The sequence below is a fragment of the Asterias amurensis genome, chromosome 22, assembly GCF_032118995.1.
Source record: "Asterias amurensis chromosome 22, ASM3211899v1".
Taxonomy (NCBI): Eukaryota; Metazoa; Echinodermata; class Asteroidea; order Forcipulatida; family Asteriidae; genus Asterias; species Asterias amurensis.
This window is the reverse complement of record NC_092669.1, coordinates 743,260-764,072: the sequence shown is the minus strand read 5'-3', so window position 1 is coordinate 764,072 and position 20,813 is coordinate 743,260. Positions and strand designations below refer to the sequence as shown.

Here is a 20,813-nt window from a genome sequence, read left to right as displayed (position 1 = left end):
TCTTATTTTGTCAAAACTTGGTGTTTCAACGTAAGATTTTACAGTTCTTGTTTGACGATTGATTGTGCGCGAGGCATGTAAAGTTTTTTTGACGATTCTACCAGGAAAATGGAGGACAATGAGGCCCGTCCGTGATTTGTTTTACTTACTGAAGATGAATTACGAGATTTTATAGACTCAGCAGATTCAAAGAAAGAATTGTTCAACAGTACTGTTCTGTACGCAACACAACGTTGGCGATAGTGGATCACATGAATAAAGGTGTTGTGTGAATTAATTTTTATTAAGATATACAGATAGAATCAAAGCAAGGGGTGTTATAAAACAAACAATTATTTACTGCTTTGTCTGCTTTGACTGCTCTCGGTGATCCCCGGAGCAGCCTATCTTCCCTCATCGGCTGCTCCGGGGATCACCTCGAGTGACTAGTTTTACTATGCCACTCAACGCAGTCAATATTTGTATACTATGGCCTGACGGCCTACTGTAGTGTAGTAGATAAACAGAAAAATTGTTCACAATCTAAAACTGAATGATCTTTTTTGAAATCAACTATTAATTGTGTGTTGATTCTTAAAAGTTTTGGTTTTACGTTGAGAGAGTTAGTTAGTTTATTTTAATATTGAATATTCAGGACCTAGTATTTGATTGTTGGCATAATAATGCACTAGTAATTTATACCAAAAATTCATCATTTTATTATTTGAGCATAATTAAACCTATGACAAGAAACATTATTCTTAGGATGATTAAGCCTGAAAAAAATACAGACGGTGACTCCCGTGAGTAAACTGCAAAGTTTCTGTCACCAGTGGAGCTTTCACAGTCTCACATGGTATTAAGGCATGTAAGGAGAATCGAAGCTGGGGTTCGAAAACATGATGAGGGACGATAAAAAATGACCCTACAATACTACTAATTAAGTACAGAGGTTGAGGTCAAACAAACTAATGAGATGGGAAATCACAATCTTGCAGTGGAGTTAGAACATTGTTTTTAATTCTTCTGCCATGATGAAATTATCAGAGACACTATGTTTTACTTTAATAGTCAACACAAACCTCAATATGATAATGATATAGGTTTTTTGACCCCATTTAAAGGCAGTAGACTCTGTTGGTAATTACTCAAAATAATTATTAGCAGAAAAACCTCACTTGGTGACGAGTAATGGGGAGAGGTTGATAGTATAAAACATTGTGAGAAACGGCTCCCTCTGAAGTAACGTAATTTTAGAGAAAGAAGTAGTCTTCCATGAATTTGATTTCAAGACCTCAGATTTATATTATTTGACGTCTCGAAATCAAGTTTCTGAATACACACAACTTCGTGTAACAAGGGTGTTTTTTCTTTCATTGTCTCGCAACTTCAGCGACCAATTGAGCTCAAATTTACACAGGTTTGTTATTTTATTAGGCATCTGTTCAAAAACATACACCAAGTGAGAAGACTGGTCTTTGATTAATACTAATTAGTGTCCAGTGTCATTAATATTCCTTCACAAAGTGAATGGTTTTTACATGCAAAATTGGGCAAGTCAAAGGTATATGTTATATATATTTTTTTTTAGGAAGGAGCGTAGGGGGAGTACCATACAGGAGCAAGGAGACAGCAGTAGGACCTGTCTGTCATCATATTTGATGGTATGGATCAGGCAAAAATGGATGTCCCACATTAATTCACTAAGAGTGATAAAGCTTCGTGCAATTTTGTCAAAATTGCATGTCCACCTGATGACAGGTAAGGGAGTTCACTAATTATATAATTATGGGGTCTTTTTACATGCACACCATGTTTTGTTATGTGGCTGTAAGAATTATCAAAGTGTACCATGTATTTACACTTCTCAATACAGGTGTTACAACTTAGAAATTAGAAACAGCCACATGCCTTAGTCAGTTTGCCAAGTGCTACTTGAAGAAAAAGGTTCAGGGTTTTTGGTTTAAATCCCATCCCAGCTGAGTGTGTCCACTCCTTTTTTTCACCTAAGGCCACATAAAAAAAAAATTGTTGATACATGTAGTCACTATTTTCTTGAGGATGGGGGAGGGGGAGGAAGGGAGGTTGAAGAAAAAAATTCTAATTAAGTTTTGTTAACATGCCAAATATGAAATCAAGAATAAAGAAATCATCACAATCACTATAAAACAGGGTTTGTGTGTTTTTGATGTTTTCAATAGTTTTGTCAAACAAATTTAACTCCTAGATGACATTTTTTGTAATATTTTTCAAACAACTAAACACTGTGTAGCCCAAGTAAATATTTGAAGAATTGTTCTTACTTTGCCAACATGAATAAAAACTTTCGTAAAACATCTTTTGAAACCTGTACATTTTGAAAAAAGGCTGGGTTTTTTTATGGTGAAAAAAAACAAAATTGGGGTCGGGGAGTTTTGATCGCTCGGGCGGGATGATCAACAATTTTTTTTATGTGGCCTAAGCATGGCAAGCTGCTGTATGCCAAGTAGATTAAAAAATGCAATTTATGTTATATTTGTGATGGTATGTCTTTGGTTTTATTTACAAACATAACTTAAATTTACAAGCCTGTAAGTAATATTTTTCAATCTTCACTTTTCATACATAAAGGTGTTCTAGTAGTAGACGCACAGCAGTGCCAGGAGGGAAATTGGACTTCATGTATTGGACACATAACATAACATTGACTTGTCTGCTGATCACCCTCAGCAGCTGCAATGATAAGCTTGAAGGCGTTTCCTACTCCTGCCATCTTTACATTGTTTTTGTGAGAACAAAAACACATCTGCTAGCTTTTGTTTGCTCTCCTCATCGGGATTGACACCTTTGAGGAGGTTACAACTTAGGAGGTTAGTTTTTAATTTCTACCTCCATGGTTACACAGATAGAGGTTTTAAATGTAACGTTTTCCTTATTCAAATAAATTATTCCTTGTGAGATGGGATGAGGCGGTAAACAATAATGTTTAGATCCATTTTTAGATCATGCTGTTACTGTTAAACCGACTGTGCTTTAAATATTACTAATGCTGCTAACCGGGTCGACAGTCAATCCTGACACTTTATACTTAATTTGGAGTACAGTATTATGCAGCAGCACCAAAAAGATACACTCTGAAAGAGCTTCTAAAAATGCACTTTTTAAAAAGTCATTCACCCCTTGTTAATGCTGGTTACCCATGTTTAGTCCAGAGGTGCTTGGTTTGAGTCCTAGTTTGCTTAAAGTTTAATTGCTAAAAGTTTACAGAAGTTTCGTATTATGCCAGTCAGATTCCTCTTTGTCAACTTTCAGTACCAAGGGGAGCTAATAAAGACTGGTCACCCCCAAACCGTGTTATATATATTTTTTACTATACCTCATACATATATAAATTTTTTGTGTGGAGAAGACATCTTTACTGCCAACGATATTCTCTAGTTCCGCAATCGTAATGCACATGACAAGTAGACTGTCACATGCGTACTAACCATGTGCATGAATACTCGCATGCGCACTTGAGTAACAATAAATTAATGGCATGCTGTCTGATTCAATCTGTACTGAGTCCCTATTCAATCAAACAAAAGCTGTGGAAAATTTACTTCATTTCAAGTACAAAATTGGTTTTCTTTTATTCACAGTGACTTGTGGGGAGTTTTGAAGCCACAGCCACCTCAGTGGTTTAAGTTGTCTAAGGTGGATGTGGGTGACCTTACCAGGAGCCACAGCTAAAGCACAAAGTCACCAACTCAGTTAAAGACTACTCCAAGGGACTGCGCTACTTAAAGGTTTGAAGCTTGCTGTCTTATACCCATGTCAAAGTTCGCACAAACTAAAGAAGAAACAAGTACAATTGCACAAAGTTATCTCCTTTCCTGTTTTTTTTCAAACTGATAAACTATCATACAATAATTGTTTTTTTAGCAGTTAAGATGATGTGTGTGTAGGTTGCTGTCCTTAGACTATAGACATGGGTTTGCCCTGTTATACAACAGCAGCACAGGGCAGAGCTGAGTGTTGAATGCTTGGACCATCCATGCTAAGCAGATATGAAACAGCATCACAACGGAGTGGGGGGAGGGAGGGTCTCTAATTGGCTTACAAATATTCACTGTTACATCGAGTACAACCGTCTCTGATGGAGTTGCTTTCTCACTATTACCTCAAGTACAGTATTGATGCAAAGTACATACAGTGGCAAAAGTTTTTAATTCTTATAGAGTTTTGATATAAAGTGTGTACTTGAGTAAGTTTCTTTTAACTATACTGTCTGATAATTGTTACTTCTTATTCATTGTATAAAACCAAGGTTTCACAAGAGGTTAGTTCTTGGCCACTTCAGCAGCTGAAAGGATTGGCATGTTCCAGAGAAACAGCAGTGGAGCTTGTCCAAGGAGACAACCAAATGCAAAATGATCAAGGATAAAGTTGCTTTTGCTGTGAATTGTCTACCTGTGAGTATTGTATAATTGTTTTTATAGAGAAGTTTGGTGAAAGAATTGTAAAACTGTTATACCTAATCTACAATGGCAGAAAAAGGCCAGCAACAGTCAAACTGAATCAATTATTAAATAAAGTAAAAGAAAAGGAAAAAATTATTAACACCAGGTTATCATCGTCCATAATCTGAAACTATGAAGTCAGTTACAAAGTACAGAAAAACACTAACCTAAAAACCACTGCTATTACCCAAAAAGCTTCCCTCAATTATTTACTTGAAAAGCATCACAATCTTTAACTCAACATTATTTCCTAATGCGTTTCTAAATTTAGGTATGTATTGGTGACCATGGGAAGCAAGAGGTCTCAGTAGCAACCAGCAGGCTTAAGATTGCAGTATTGACCTTGTTGCAGTTCATCTGGAAGAAAGCAAGGGCAGAGCGGACATTGCCACTATAATGGAGAAGAATGAATCAACTGTTCAGGTGCATTGGAGGAAAGATCATCGCTTTACGAATGGAGAACAAGGAACACCGGTACTGGCAGGAATGCTAAATCATATACAGAAAAATATATTGATTGCTTTTTATTGATATCTGAAACAAAAAGTCGCATCTTAATAAGGTGATCCCCTGGCTGTGTGATCCCTAGCTACACGGCAGTTAACAGTTGTATGGCTTTTGACTGGCACCCCGTACAAACCTACTTAAAAAATTGGGAGAACGCCAAGATAGCTCAGTTGGTAGAGCACTGGCACATAAATCCGAAGGTTGTTGGTTTGAATCCCACTGTAGTCAGTTCACTGTTCAACTCCAAAAATATAGATAAATTATAGAATGGATTTATGTTTTAAAAGTAGGACAGGCACTTTAAGAGCTGAAACGCAGATAAATTTGATATAAATAACCACTTTTAGACAAGTAATTTTTCCAGTTCCTTTTCAGACAGAGATACAATTTGTGACCTTTGTTGACCTTTGCTTTAAAGTAAAGTTTAGCATACAGGTAGGTTGAGTAAGGGATGCCAGTTTGCCTTTATGATGACCTTGGAAAATTGCAGCATAGACAAGCCCCTTAGGGGATGCCAATTTATGTCCCCTACCTTTGCTTTCTGATGTATAGTGTATCATGGGGTTGGTTGGGTAAGGGACGCCAATTTATGTCCCCTACCTTTCCTCTCTGATGTATAGTGTAACATTGGGGTTGGTTAAGTAAGGGACGCCAATTTATGTCCCCTACCTTTCCTCTCTGATGTATAGTGTAACATTGGGGTTGGTTAAGTAAGGGACGCCAATTTATGTCCCCTACCTTTCCTCTCTGATGTATAGTGTAACATTGGGGTTGGTTGAGTAAGGGACGCCAATTTATGTCCCCTACCTTTCCTCTCTGATGTATAGTGTAATATGGGTTGGTTGAGTAAGGGACGCCAATTATGTCCCCTACCTTTCCTCTCTGATGTATAGTGTAGCACACGAGTTGGTTGAGTAAGGGACGCCAATTTATGTCCCCTACCATTGCCTTCTGATGTATAGTGTAACATTGGGGTTGGTTGAGTAAGGGACGCCAATTTATGTCCCCTACCATTGCCTTCTGATGTATAGTGTAACATTGGGGTTGGTTGAGTAAGGGACGCCAATTTATGTCCCCTACCATTGCCTTCTGATGAATAGTGTAACACACGGGTTGGTTGAGTAAGGGACGCCAATTTATGTCCCCTACCTTTCCTCTCTGATGTAAAGTGTAACATTGGGGTTGGTTGAGTAAGGGACGCCAATTTATGTCCCCTACCATTGCCTTCTGATGTATAGTGTAACATAGGGGTTGGTTGAGTAAGGGACGCCAATTTATGTCCCCTACCATTGCCTTCTGATGTATAGTGTAACATTGGGGTTGGTTGAGTAATGGACGCCAATTTATGTCCCCTACCATTGCCTTCTGATGTATAGTGTAACATAGGGGTTGGTTGAGTAAGGGACGCCAATTTATGTCCCCTACCATTGCCTTCTGATGTATAGTGTAACATTGGGGTTGGTTGAGTAAGGGACGCCAATTTATGTCCCCTACCATTGCCTTCTGATGTATAGTGTAACAGAGGGGTTGGTTGAGTAAGGGACGCCAATTTATGTCCCCTACCATTGCCTTCTGATGTATAGTGTAACAGAGGGGTTGGTTGAGTAAGGGACGCCAATTTATGTCCCCTACCATTGCCTTCTGATGTATAGTGTAACACGGGTTGGTTGAGTAAGGGACGCCAATTTATGTCCCCTACCATTGCCTTCTGATGTATAGTGTAACATTGGGGTTGGTTGAGTAAGGGACGCCAATTTATGTCCCCTACCATTGCCTTCTGATGTATAGTGTAACATAGGGGTTGGTTGAGTAAGGGACGCCAATTTATGTCCCCTACCATTGCCTTCTGATGAATAGTGTAACACACGGGTTGGTTGAGTAAGGGACGCCAATTTATGTCCCCTACCATTGGTTTCTGATGTATAGTGTAACATAGGGGTTGGTTGAGTAAGGGACGCCAATTTATGTCCCCTACCATTGCCTTCTGATGTATAGTGTAACATAGAGGTTGGTTGAGTAAGGGACGCCAATTTATGTCCCCTACCATTGCCATCTGATGTATAGTGTAACATAGGGGTTGGTTGAATAAGGGACGCCAATTTATGTCCCCTACCATTGCCATCTGATGTATAGTGTAACATAGGGGTTGGTTGAGTAAGGGACGCCAATTTATGTCCCCTACCATTGCCTTCTGATGAATAGTGTAACATAGGGGTTGGTTGAGTAAGGGACGCCAATTTATGTCCCCTACCATTGCCATCTGATGTATAGTGTAACATAGGGGTTGGTTGAGTAAGGGACGCCAATTTATGTCCCCTACCATTGCCATCTGATGTATAGTGTAACATTGGGGTTGGTTGAGTAAGGGACGCCAATTTATGTCCCCTACCATTGCCTTCTGATGTATAGTGTAACATAGAGGTTGGTTGAGTAAGGGACGCCAATTTATGTCCCCTACCATTGCCTTCTGATGTAGAGTGTAACATAGGGGTTGGTTGAGTAAGGGACGCCAATTTATGTCCCCTACCATTGCCTTCTGATGAATAGTGTAACACACGGGTTGGTTGAGTAAGGGACGCCAATTTATGTCCCCTACCATTGGTTTCTGATGTATAGTGTAACATTGGGGTTGGTTGAGTAAGGGACGCCAATTTATGTCCCCTACCATTGCCTTCTGATGTAGAGTGTAACATAGGGGTTGGTTGAGTAAGGGACGCCAATTTATGTCCCCTACCATTGCCTTCTGATGAATAGTGTAACACACGGGTTGGTTGAGTAAGGGACGCCAATTTATGTCCCCTACCATTGGTTTCTGATGTATAGTGTAACATTGGGGTTTGTTGAGTAAGGGACGCCAATTTATGTCCCCTACCATTGCCATCTGATGTATAGTGTAACTTTGGGGTTGGTTGAGTAAGGGACGCCAATTTATGTCCCCTACCATTGCCTTCTGATGTATAGTGTAACATAGAGGTTGGTTGAGTAAGGGACGCCAATTTATGTCCCCTACCATTGCCTTCTGATGTAGAGTGTAACATAGGGGTTGGTTGAGTAAGGGACGCCAATTTATGTCCCCTACCATTGCCTTCTGATGAATAGTGTAACACATGGGTTGGTTGAGTAAGGGACGCCAATTTATGTCCCCTACCATTGCCTTCTGATGTATAGTGTAACATTGGGGTTGGTTGAGTAAGGGACGCCAATTTATGTCCCCTACCGTTGCTTTCAGATGTTAGGGTAGAGTGTATTCATACAGGTCGGTTGAGTATGAAGGGGAGGCTATTTTGTCTTCTTTGCCATGTATGCCTTGACTATACTGATGTTTAGTTCAACCTGTTCTGAGTAAGCTTGTATATACATAGGTGTTCAATAAAAAATTGAGTCATGTAATGACTTTGTCTCATTTTGTTAAATAAAGATATTTACTGATTAAATTTAAGAACAATTGTTGAGATTTGTTTATTTTGTGTTTTACTCAAAGAAGTTCATCATCTATTCAAAAATAAATAGGAATCACCACTTTTCTGACAAAAAATTGCATCTTGAGATAGGAACTAATACAAAGAGCTAGATTTAGATTTTATACATGAACAAAACAATTCGTATAACTTGTTTTATTATTTAAGAGGAAAAAAATTAAATCTAACCGTTTCCAATAATGCGAAAATGTTTCCAATACTGTTCCCTTTAAACAGATCTTTCAAAACAAAGTCTGGTGAATGTTGCGGCAACCAACAGCGCAGACTTAGCCCTAGGTCGTGAATAAATTACTTCTCATGCTGAGCTGAAAATTACCACTCGGTTGTGGCGAGTGTCTCAAGATCATATCGCTAGTATTCGTATCAAAGGTTGTAATTGATTTAGTCCCGTTGGGCACACCATACTCAATAGACCCGCCTGTGGGGAAAGTTGCTTTTGAAAGTGTTGCTTGATTTTTTTTAATGTCAACCACAGGTTCTCATTCAGAACCATCACAACTCAAAAGAGATTTACACATGGTGCTTACCACAAACCTCACCTGATGTTTTGTTACGGTAAAACAAAAATGAGAAACTGATATTAAGTGTGAAGTTAGTACAGCTTTGGCCAAAGGAATCAAGATCCCCGATCTTTTTGCAGCAGACATTGTCAGAATCAATAGCATTAAAACCATGGCTCCATAATTCTTCACTCAGTATTCACTATGAAGTCCTTGGAGTTAAGACTAGTCCTTACTCTTGGTGAAATCGACCCAAGGAGATTTAAAAATGCTACAAAATGTTGTATACCTTCAAAGAGCTTAACCATTCCATGAGAATCATCATGTCAAAAGCTCTCCACTATAGAGAATTCTCAACTTTGACCTTTGACCCCGCATGACAATGCCCAGAGTTTATCTCCGGAACATCTGAACTTTCTTAGGCTTAATTATACTTCAGGTTTACGGAGTCGATACTGCCGATGACATTTAACGCAGATGGTGTTTCGAGTTTATTGATACAGCGTGTGCAAAGCATACCACTATACCATGACACAAAACACACGCTGAATTTTAATTTTACACCAGTAAACATTAAAGGGAAAAGATATTTAAACTATTTTGTCAAGGATTTATCAATGAATTTATAATTGTTTAAAAAAAAACCGCGTAAACCAAAAATGTGTTTTCTGAACTTGAAAAATACTAAATAGAGTTTCCAAATTTGGACTAAAGAAGAGGACTGAGAAAATTTGTACTAGATAAGAGGATGGCAAAAATTTCAAAAAGGCCCTACACAACTTTTCACGATGCATGCAATAATATTTTACAACATTTCCGATACCGTATACATTAACTTTATTCAAAGAGCACGTTCGCTAACGCGTTTGTGCAGTAACTGCACGACAGTTCATAATTCCATGTGAAGCTGAAGGCCTGCAGCTTTGATCCTGACAGCACAGCCCCGTTAAGATGATTGATCAACGACCGTTCTCTTGTAGTATTACTTGAAGATGCTGCCGCATATTACGACTGCTAAATATTGCATCGTTGATTGACCGTCTTGATTTATTTTCCATCAGGCCAAAGGAGGAGGAGGAGGAGGCAATGATGTTTGGGTGATTGCAATTTCTTGATTTCATGAGATGAGATTTCACACCGCGTGTTGCAACACAATGATACCCTTTGCAAGACGACGCTGCTCAGCCGCTACTCTAACTCAAAGATGCCTTGGAGGGTACGGGAAATGGGCCACGGGGTCCTTCATCATCACACTTGTTTTTAGTAATCTCGCGCAGATGCAAAATCTTGTACATTTTAATTCAACATGGCCGTCTCGACGAAAGGAACTATAATTTAAGAATTAAAAAACATTCTAAAGCAACAAGCCCCAATTATTTATATAAAGAGCTGCTTAAACATAACAAGTATAGCTCAGCATAACAAAGCAATGCTTACCATAATAAGGTTACCCGCTAAACTATACCATGTCACAAGTACAATTTGTGACTGGTATCCTGCTCATTTCTGCTTAGCAGACAGAGGTCTTATACCATTTATGCCTTTTTGGAGTCGATCCTTTGTGCACATTTTGACCCCCATGATGCGCGCGTGTTAGGAGGAAACTGCCGTAGATAAAACGCGTGACAATCTAGTCTTCTCGTCCATCCACAAGACGCTTTAGTCAACCCAGCCTGAATCATTGTTAAATTGAGCAACGAGTTGAGTCAAGACTAGTGAGACCATTAAGTTTTGCATGATTATGCAAGAGGCAGACAGCTCATCAAAATCGTAATGAAGCGAGACATTGATTTACACGAGCAGAGAGTGAGACTACACTGAAATACATCTCATGATTTCAAGCTCGAGTGTTATATTATGGTTGATTGGAATGTAACCAACAACCCATGGCATGCAAGGTTTATTCACAGCGTAGCCATCCCGTCTTTCTTCAATCTGTAGGGCAAATTTGTTTTGCTTAGCAGAAAATATTGCTTAACATTTTCCTGCTAAGCAAAGCACTATTTCATTGAGCTGCTTGAGCAGAAATATTGCTAAACAATTTCCTGCTTAGCAAACATAAGCAGGATACCAGTCACAAATGGTGCATGTGAAATATTGGCTGGTTACCTTATTCTGCTGATCGCATTTGTTTTGGGATTCGCGTCTGTCATTTGCGCCATTTGTGTCATTCAAAAATGAGTGGCTCCAAAAATGGCGAACAGGATAGGCACGTGTAAAGTGCACTGCGCGTTATGGGTCAATATACAATATTATTACATTGGTCACCGTGGGCCAGTGGTTAACTGCAATACTTGCAATCACAAGTTTTGAGGTTCGAATCCTACCATGTTAAAACGCTGATACCACAATGAATATTCTCGTCTAGTTTTTTTATTAACGGTTTCTTGATTTGCAAGACGTTAAACCATAGAGTAAGGACATAAATAAACCATATAATAAGAATGTAAGAGAGTGCATGATGCCAGCTTGGTGCATGGTGCATATAATATTCCCTTGTGTGGGAGTTTGCCGAGTTCCCTTGACGGGAAGATCATCTAAACAGCAAACAAACAACGAACGAACCTTTTGAGGTACTGTAACTCAACATGTAGATACAGGCCGACATAAACTTTCGCACCTGTTACCGCCGACCCATAAACCCATCACAGCACAAACAAAGCCTGCCAACGACGTTTCATTGAACTGCAAGAACTAGTGCTAACATTGCAGCACCACAGAAAGAAACCTGTCATAAGACTGGAGTAGTTGATACAATTACATGGGACAGGTTCACAGGGTTTCTTCCCGAGTGGTTCTATCCCACGGTTTGGCCATCTTTAAAGGGACGCGTTGGAAAAGAGTTTAGACAATCATCTTGTTTGTAAAAACTTATCAGTAATATTTGAAACTTTGCATGGGGTGGGAGTATACTTAGTTACTTTTTTTAGTTAGGTGAGGTTTGTGGTATCATCATATTGTGTGCATCTTTTTTGAGCAGTGTTGGTTCTGAAAAGAACTGCGGTGAACAACTTATTATGAACAAATGATTCGTAATTTTTTTCGAATGGGGGAAAATATTATTCATTATTCATTGTTGTTTTAAAATTTAGAATTATTACATTCGATGTGGCAAACAAAAACATTTCAATCATAAATACTTAGTCATAAAAACTTACACAATATTTGATTGGAATTTGCTCTTTAAGAAAAACCACATTCAATTTTGGCATTTACTCTTACAAAAATAAACATTCACACACCGCAACAACAAAAATAGAAAATCTCAATATCAAATCTCAGACGTGGATTTACACTTCTGAACCCCATTGGCCGCCAGAGCGCGGACTAACGGCCTTGTCCGGGACAAATGGCACGGCAGGACGCCATGGGTCACAGAGCGCCGAGGGCCCCGGTGTCTTATTCATTCCGTGACAGGCATAATCCACGTAAAAAAGAATCCATTTACAGTGTTATGCATAATTCACTGAGCTACAGTTGTTCGTAATGTCATGTTTGGTCAACATATGTTCCATCACTGTATACATACTCCAGTTGCATAGTATATATACACAGGCCTTACACATACCCGCGCCACCCACAGCAATGGTGCCTTAAATGTTTTTGCTGTGATGATGCCCTCTGCAAACTTAAATTATACTCAATTATGCCCATTTATACCGGAGGAAAATTGCTACGCCTCTTCAAGAACGACATTCAGGGCTTGTATGCAACCATAGAGAAAGGGCACAGACGATACAGTGCCGACCCCCCCCCCCCAAAAAAAAAAAAAAAACAACAACAAAAAACAACAAATACAAAATTTAACCATGGTCGGGTTCGAGATGTCAGATTATTTGTAGCCAAATACCTCCATTATCAAAAGACCACTAATCACTCAACGACAAGTGTTACGACCTCATCCCATAGAGTCTTGAAGCTCGAGTGCATTCAGCCAGCTTGTAATAATAGCAACTATGTATATGGCACATTTAGGTTCAGACTATACTTGCACTAAATTAATTATTCATTTTCACCACGAATTACCATTCGTTTTGTATACAAATAACCCATGTTGTGATTGTGGACACAATATCAATTGGTTTTGGGTGTATACATGGGGGGGGGGGGGTTATAAAGTCACTTTTTTTTTTTTGGGGGGGGGGGGGGTAATAATAATAACCACACGTTGTATTGTATGAATGTGTAATTGTCTCTCAAGCGTCATCTGCGACGATTTATGCTAATATTATAGGCTAGACTCTGCACACGCATTTCCAATGAGTCCTGTGTTAGGTCGTTAACTATTTATATTTTATTTTTACCCAAACTGTCGCAGTCTACACACATGCACGCGTCTCTGTGTATTTACTTTGTACAGATAAAGTCTGTTATAATGCGGGTGCAAGATGTGTAAATAATGTCTAGGTCACAGTTGTTGAAGCCAATGTACACAGTCTCTTTCAACAACATGCATTCCACGTGTGGGCGAGTTTATAAAAATATTATTTCAAATTTTCACCCCAAATCACATTATTTTAAAGTTTTATAAAACTTGTAGCCGATGTAGAAAAAAGTTAATGCACACAATCAGGAAGCATGATTCGGGGGAAACTTTTTAAAGATATTACCCCCCCCCCCAAAAAAAAAAAAAAATAAAAAAAATAAAAATAAATAAATAAAAAATAAATAAATATATATATATATATTTAGTTTACACAAGACACAGGTCACAGGGTATGTGTTCACAAGACTGGGTTGCGTTTTTAACATTTATCGAGAAATTCTAGTTTAATTTAAACTAAAATGGACAATTTGAACATAGATGATGCCAAAATAAAACCTAATGTTTAATTCCCTTCTGGTATTAATTTTTCTTGTTTTGAAATCAACGGTAAATCGACCGTCCCACGCGTTCCACACTTTACTCTTTTTGCATAATCTATCCTTGAACCTTGCATTATGTATTAATTAATTTCCATCATACAGGAAAGTATTGATTTGTTAAATTGTTGCAGGACAATGGCTTTTAATTATGTTTGTTGTTTCTTTCTAAACATGTTAAAAGACAATATGACAGCTGAATCAGTGTGATTAAACAGAGAAATAAATTTAATATTTTGCATCCTCATTCAATGTTTTGGCAAACGTCATCCATCACCCACACAGACAGAGGTCACGCATGCAGGAGGAAAAGACAGAATTTTATAAATAAACACATCTTATTTCCGGACAGATGACATTATTTCTTAAAACTGATGTGGATTGGATATTTCACACATAAAATATACTTACCAAATTGCATATGCACGTTGTTACAACTAGTATATATTTACAGCAAAACACTGCAGTGCCGGCATCGCAAGAACAACACATCTTGGTTCCGAAAAGAGCGGATGTATGAAGCCTGGGTAGGGGGGAAATCGCTTCGATCTCTCCCGTAGAATTTCCTTGACGTGCACGGTAGGTTCGTTCCACGGTGTCGATCGTCGAGAGTTAAAATCACCGCTGTGTTGTTGATGTCAGGGTGTTTAAATCACAGCTATATGCGTGGCTTGTACAGTCAAGCGAAAGGTTCTTTATTGGTGTACAAAGACCCCTATGAATGGGGCATCAAAGAACTGTCTACCGTCGGTTTTTTATTGTTCGTGTGTGTGGGATAGTTTATACGGTGTCGTTATGTGACAATGAATGACTACAGCGAATGCACACACACTTTAATGCACATGCACTTTAATGCAAATGTACATGATGTGCACATGTACGCTCCTATGCATGTACAAATCATTACTTTGTGTATAAAACTCACATGTATTATGTCCGTAATACATGACTTATAATACATAAACTGAATGGTATGGGTGTACACATGTGCATGTTCTAGCAGTGGCAATAAAAATAGGTCTACATGTTTTAAACTTTGGCAGTTATTAATCAACGTGACAAAATATTCCGGTTTCATTTTCATTGGTTTACTTATTACTTGAGCATTTGTCATGAATATTCATCTGCAGGCCTGCCTGTGTATAAATAATTAATTACCAGCGGTAGCTCACTGCGCTATGAATAAATTAATCGTCTTCTGATAATGAATAATTCAGTTTTAAAGCCAACTTCGTTATAAGTGAATAATTAATTAACTATAATTCACTAGCTGCTACTGTTCATATATTTTGATTGATTTATTTATTTACGACAGAACATAAAGAAAGAGGATAAAACTATGTAACTGAAAATAGGTGATTTTTTTTAATTGAAAGATGATTCTGCTTCTGCTGTAATCCATAATTAGTTTTAGTTAGAAGATCTTTTGTAGGTTATAATAATTCAGCTTCTTTTACAATAAATCATTACTATTTTAGTGAAACAACATCTATCTCTCCCGGGCCAGTTGGTCCACACCAAATATGGTCATTTCGGGGAGGATCTCCAGCCAGCAGCAGAGACAAGTTCATAAAGCTGCTGCGTAAGCAGAAATTTGTTGGTCGACACATTCTCTGCTAAGCAGAAATGAGCAGGATACCAGTGCCAAAATGTTGGCATGTGACTTGGTAGTTTGGCTGGTAATCTGGTAAGCATAACAATTATTTGTTGTGCTTATTTATACTCTCGCTGATCATGCAGGGTTTTTGAAGATTTCATCTCTATTGGACGATCGGGTGTGCGCTGTTCATCCCCTCTTTCTGAGCTGTTCTTTTTCTTCTTCTTTTATCTTTTTTTCTCGTAAAATATGACTTAACACGCCTGTTGTGTAGACTGTTTCTGAATAATATTAGCAACTGAAAAGAAATCCCCTGGCATTCTCAACGAAAAGGGAAAAGGATCCGGCGTTTAGTAGGACAAAGAGGGCGCTTTGTGCAGCAAAATATAGAGGGCGCTTTACTGCTGCTTATACACCACTAGTAGTAGTGCTACAGTTCCTGTGCCAAAAACCTGAATTTTCAAACCCCGTTATCCTTTCTTCACAGTTAAGTCCGGGAACCAAACGGTAAGTAGTCATCCTTATCATGGAACCAACATCATATTCAAACGATAAGCCTCAAATTTAAGGTTAATTTACTCTTACTTTTTTAGTCTGAGCATATTAAATGGCACGATCTACCAACCAAAAGTTTCCGTATGGCGCCACCACTTTTTCATTCGATATGAAATAATATAGTATCTAATTTACCTCAATGAGATATCCCTTTTTGTAAAAATGAGTGAAAAAGTGGTGGCGCCATACGGAAAGTTATCCTCAGATATGTTCATAAAAAGGAGAAATGTTCAGCTAAAAGTAAAAATCTGATGATGATGTCAACAAAGTCCAAAGACGCACTGATACTAGTGATCATCCTACCATGTCTACCTATATGTGTATGATGAGGTTTGTTCCACTATCAGTAGCAGAACGAACCTCATAGTAACCATACCATACTGTCTCACAGGACCGTGTTTAATTTCTGTTGAGCTGGCCCACCTTGGCTCTCTTCTTAGCCTTGGCTTTCAGTCTCTTACTTAGTCTTAGTGTTAGTCTACCTCCATGGTTAGTCTAAGTTAACATCAACATCGTTCTTGTCTAGTCAACTCATATTAATCTCCTTACCTCAATTTTAAGAGGCAAAGCAAAGATTGGTGTCGTAGACTTAAAATAGTTCAAAATGTTGAAAACTTGTCCTAAAATGTTTCTTGTTGTTCAAGCGTCTTGAGTACTTAAATAGTTAATGCTTTGGCTATCAGTATTATTGAAGATGCTTACTTTCTCTTTTCTTCTTTATCTGCAGATAGACCAGTGTAACACTGTGACCTTTGACCTCCGCAACCACCAGTAACTTTGACACATTTGAGATTTTATCTACATGTAATAACCGCAAACATTGAGAACACTGAGCTGGTCTGTGAGTGGAGACTTTCTAAAGTAAGCAACTACTGCTTAGTGAAATACAATTTTGTACGATGCACCACGTCACTGACAATAAAAAAGAACTTGATTCAAGTGAAGTTAGTGAAAACAAAGTTAGTGAAAACAAAATTATTGAAAACAAAGTTTGTGAAAACAAAATTAGTGAAAACAAAATAAGTGAAATCGTAATTAGTGAAAACAAAGTTAGTGAAAACAAAATTAGTGAAATTATAATTAGTGAAAACAAAGTTAGTGAAAGCAATAGTTTGAGTTCAAGTTGTTTTCATCCTAGTGGCAAGCCATTAATATCTGACACTTGTGGAAAAACCTGTGCGGACACAGTCACATTGGAAGAACATCAGCAGACTCTAACTGTAGAGAAACAATTTATTTGTAGCGTTTGTGGTCAAGTCTTTACTTCCAAGGACACCTTGACCTACCATCGACTCATCCACGCTGGAAAGAAACCATTCGCCTGTGAAACTTGTGGTCGAGGTTTTACAAACAATAGCAATTTATCGCGGCATCAAAGAGTTCACACACACGAAAAACCTTTTGCGTGTGACTCTTGCGGAAAGGCATTCAGTGATAAATTCAATTTGAAGCAACATAAGAGAACACACACGGGAGAGAAACCATTCGTTTGTGACATTTGTGGAAAAGCCTTCCCGCTGAAAAGCACTCTTATAAGTCATCAGAAAGTCCACACTGGAGAAACACCATTCAAGTGTAATGTATGTGGGCAACTTTTCTCTTTTAAAAGTAGCCTGACCTCCCATCTGCGGGTCCACACTGGAGAGAGACCATACGTTTGTGACCTTTGTGGAAAAGCCTTCTCACATAGAACCACCCTGACAGACCACCAACGAGTTCACACCGGAGAGAAACCATTTCAATGTGACGTTTGTGAGAAAGGCTTTTCCCGTGCTGATTCCCTCAAAAATCATAAAAGAGTTCACAGTGGAGAGAGACGTTTTGCTTGTTATACCTGTGGAAAAACCTTCATTAAAAAACACACTCTTACGCAACATCAGCGTACTCACACAGGAGAGAAGCCAAGTGTTTGTGACGTATGTGGGAGACGATTTGCTCGTACTGGTACTCTAAAAGCCCATAAGAAGCTACACACTGGAGAGTGATGGAAAAAAACTTTTGGAAGAAAAGCAGGACACATTCATTTGTTACGTTTTTGGTAATTGACCTTTTCTTCACCAAGTACCTTTGGGGAAAAAGCATTTTTGCCGTCTGTGAAAAAGCCTTCCCACAATAAAGAAAAGATACACAAACTGAGAAAGCATCAAGGAGAGAAACCATTTGTCTGTGTTACCATGGATACCTGTGGAGCATCCTTCTCGGGAGCTCCTCACCTGACCACCCATCAGCGTGTCCACACTGGGAGGAAACAATTTGCTTGTTGCGTTTGTGGACAAGCATTTTCTCATAAAGGCAACTTAATAGCTCACTTAAGAGTTCACAGTGGAGAGAAACCATTTGTTTGTGACATTTGTGGACAGGCATTTCCAACAAAAAACAACCTTGTCCGCCACCAGAGAATTCACTCTGGAGAGAAACCATTTACTTGTGACCTTTGTGGACTGACCTTCTCATTAAACAGTTCACTGACACGCCATCAGCGTGTCCACACCAAAGAGAAGCCATTTGTTTGTGACATTTGTGGGAAAGCCTTCTCACAAAAACATTCCTTGACCATCCATCAGCGTAATCACACTGGGCAGAAACCATTTGTTTGCGACGTTTGTGGAAAAGCGTTTTCTCATAAAAACAGTTTAACTGACCATCAGAGAGTCCACACTGGAGAGACACCATTTGTTTGTGACATTTGTGGAAGTTCTTACAGAAATAAAGCTTCCCTGACTCGCCATCAGCGTGTCCACACTGGAGAGAAACCGTTCGTTTGTGATATCTGTGGGAAAGCTTTCTCGCATAAGCTGACACTGAAACGCCATCGGTGTGTCCACATTTACATTGACAAGAATCCAATGATTTGTGACATTTGTGGAAAAGTCTTCATCTACAAAAGCCAACTGATCCATCATCATAACACACTGCATCCAGCAGTACACACTGCAGAAAAACATTCTGTTGTGATGTAGGAATCTTCCTCCTGACTTTTAAAATCAGCTTGTTTTCACTTGAGAAAACTTGTTCTCGTGACATTTCTAGAGTAAACTTCACTCTGATGCATTGCAAACACTGTGCCAGCAGTATTAAAGGAACACGTTGCCTTGGATCTGTCGAGTTGGTCTTTGAAAAGCGTTTGTATCGTTTAAAAAAAATGCATATGGGTAGAAAGATGTTATCAAAGTAGAATACAATGATCCTTACAAACATGCCTGGAAATTGCACGGTTTTCCTTACTTCGTCGACTAACACGGTCAGTCATTTATGGGAGTCAAATTTATAAATGGCCAACTGTGTTGGATCGCAAAGTAAAAAGAAAACCGTGCAATTTTGAGCGATACTTGGGTGGATCATTATATTCTACTTTTAAAAACTATATCTTTTTAACTAATATGCATTTTAAAACAAACGGTTATAAACGCTTTTTATAGACCAACTCGTCCGATCCAAGGCAACGTGTTCCTTTAAAATCAGCTTGTTTTCACTTGAGAGAACATGTTCTCGTGACATCACTCTGATGCAAACACTGTGCCAGCACCAGCAGTATTAACTCATCCACACTGAACACAAACTACTGTAGTTTGCGTTGATTTCAGTAAAGCAAACTCTTGAAAAAGCTGTCCGTTAAATGACCAGAGTGTGTCCACCTTTAAGAACAAAGAATTGATTTACTTGTGCACTCTGGGCACAAACCATTGTTGGCATGTAAAACAGTTTTTCGTATACATCCTTGCAAATCTTTAGAAACTCATCAAAGGGAAAGAGCTTTAAATCGTGACATTTGTGGCAAATCATTTTCTCAAAAAGGTATTTATAAATATACATCAGAGAGTCCATAAAAAGAGATTTAGAGGGCGCCAAACAGTCCACTGCGAGGAGGAGAAAGCATGTGTTTGTGTCACTTGACCACTTTAACTGACTATCCACCAGCCAGTTCACACTAGACTTGTGGACAAGTCATTAAATGTCTGTCGCGGTGATATCGTTCCGACTCTGTTCAGAATCTCCTCGCGATTCCTCAGTTGTCTCGGGAGACTGCTTGCCCCGCGAGACAACTGCTCTCACGACTACTGTCCCATTAAATGGGGAGTAGAAGTCGACAATCAGCTGTTCCCACGAGAGCAGTGATCTCGCAAGAGCACTGCCACAACTAAATTATCTCACCGCGGCAGACCTTTAACGACTTGTACACAAGTCTAGTTTACACTGGAGTTGATATAGGCTTCAAACCAACAAGTTTGTATTGTCATTTATTTTAAAAGTGATTATCAAATGTATGTACTTTCCCCCTTGTTTTGTTTCATTTTTTGATGTTAAAATAAAACTCAATTCAGACTCCTTAAGGCTGCGAAGCTTTCTTTTCTTAAATAAACCAATAAACAACAATAATGTTTAGAAAAGATTAACTAATTTTGTCAAAAGATTGTCTTTTCATAAGAACATGGAAAGACAATTAAAACTGAGACCTCAGAAGAAGAAGAATGTTGCTTGGATTTTGTTTTGTAAAAGTCCTGTTTTCTTCTGGGGGCAGTTAGGGGCAGAAGAACTGGCTACACTGTTTTCATGTCAATATTTTAGGCAAATGTTATTTAGCTCAATCTTGAGGTGGATCCAGGATTTTTATATTGGGGGGGGGGGGGGGGGACTTGGTCATTATTATATATTGGCCGTTGATAAAAAAAAACCACACCATACGGCTAGTCAAAGTTGCTAATTATAACTGTAGCTGTTATGCAAGAAGATTAACAGTTGAAAGCGCCTTCATGCGCCTAAAAATAAAAAATTGCTTGTGTGAGCTTGGAGCATTGCTCCATGGTTTGAGATAATAATTTTTGCAGCCAAAGCCGCTTAATTTGTACACAGC

General features: G+C 38.7%; 3 protein-coding genes across 3 annotated transcripts in view; 2 read left to right on the top strand and 1 right to left on the bottom strand.

Moving 5' to 3' along the window:
* The window catches only part of LOC139953842 (CD9 antigen-like), a 51,082-nt gene extending 36,466 nt beyond the window's left edge, over positions 1-14,616 (bottom strand). The window contains exon 1 of the mRNA XM_071953417.1: positions 14,221-14,616. Coding sequence (XP_071809518.1) covers positions 14,221-14,301 — 81 coding nt within the window. The 5' untranslated portion in view covers positions 14,302-14,616. The remainder of the gene's footprint in view (positions 1-14,220) is intronic.
* Positions 14,617-15,376: 760 nt separating this feature from the next.
* Positions 15,377-17,946, top strand: LOC139953613 (uncharacterized). The gene is made up of 2 exons (XM_071953089.1): positions 15,377-15,913; positions 16,689-17,946. Exon 2 carries the CDS (start codon positions 16,861-16,863, stop codon positions 17,944-17,946), a length of 1,086 nt encoding a protein of 361 aa, XP_071809190.1. The 5' UTR covers positions 15,377-15,913; positions 16,689-16,860.
* Positions 17,947-18,126: 180 nt separating this feature from the next.
* On the top strand, positions 18,127-20,572 carry LOC139953614 (uncharacterized). Its single transcript, XM_071953090.1, has one exon. The coding sequence runs from the start codon at positions 18,136-18,138 to the stop codon at positions 18,919-18,921; it is 786 nt and encodes a 261-aa protein (XP_071809191.1). The 5' UTR covers positions 18,127-18,135; the 3' UTR covers positions 18,922-20,572.
* The last annotated feature ends 241 nt before the right edge of the window (positions 20,573-20,813 follow it).

Excerpts from the sequence above, each read along its gene's own strand:
- LOC139953613 (XM_071953089.1), top strand. The coding sequence starts at position 16,861 with ATGCACCACGTCACTGACAATAAAAAAGAACTTGATTCAAGTGAAGTT.
- LOC139953614 (XM_071953090.1), top strand. The coding sequence starts at position 18,136 with ATGGATACCTGTGGAGCATCCTTCTCGGGAGCTCCTCACCTGACCACC.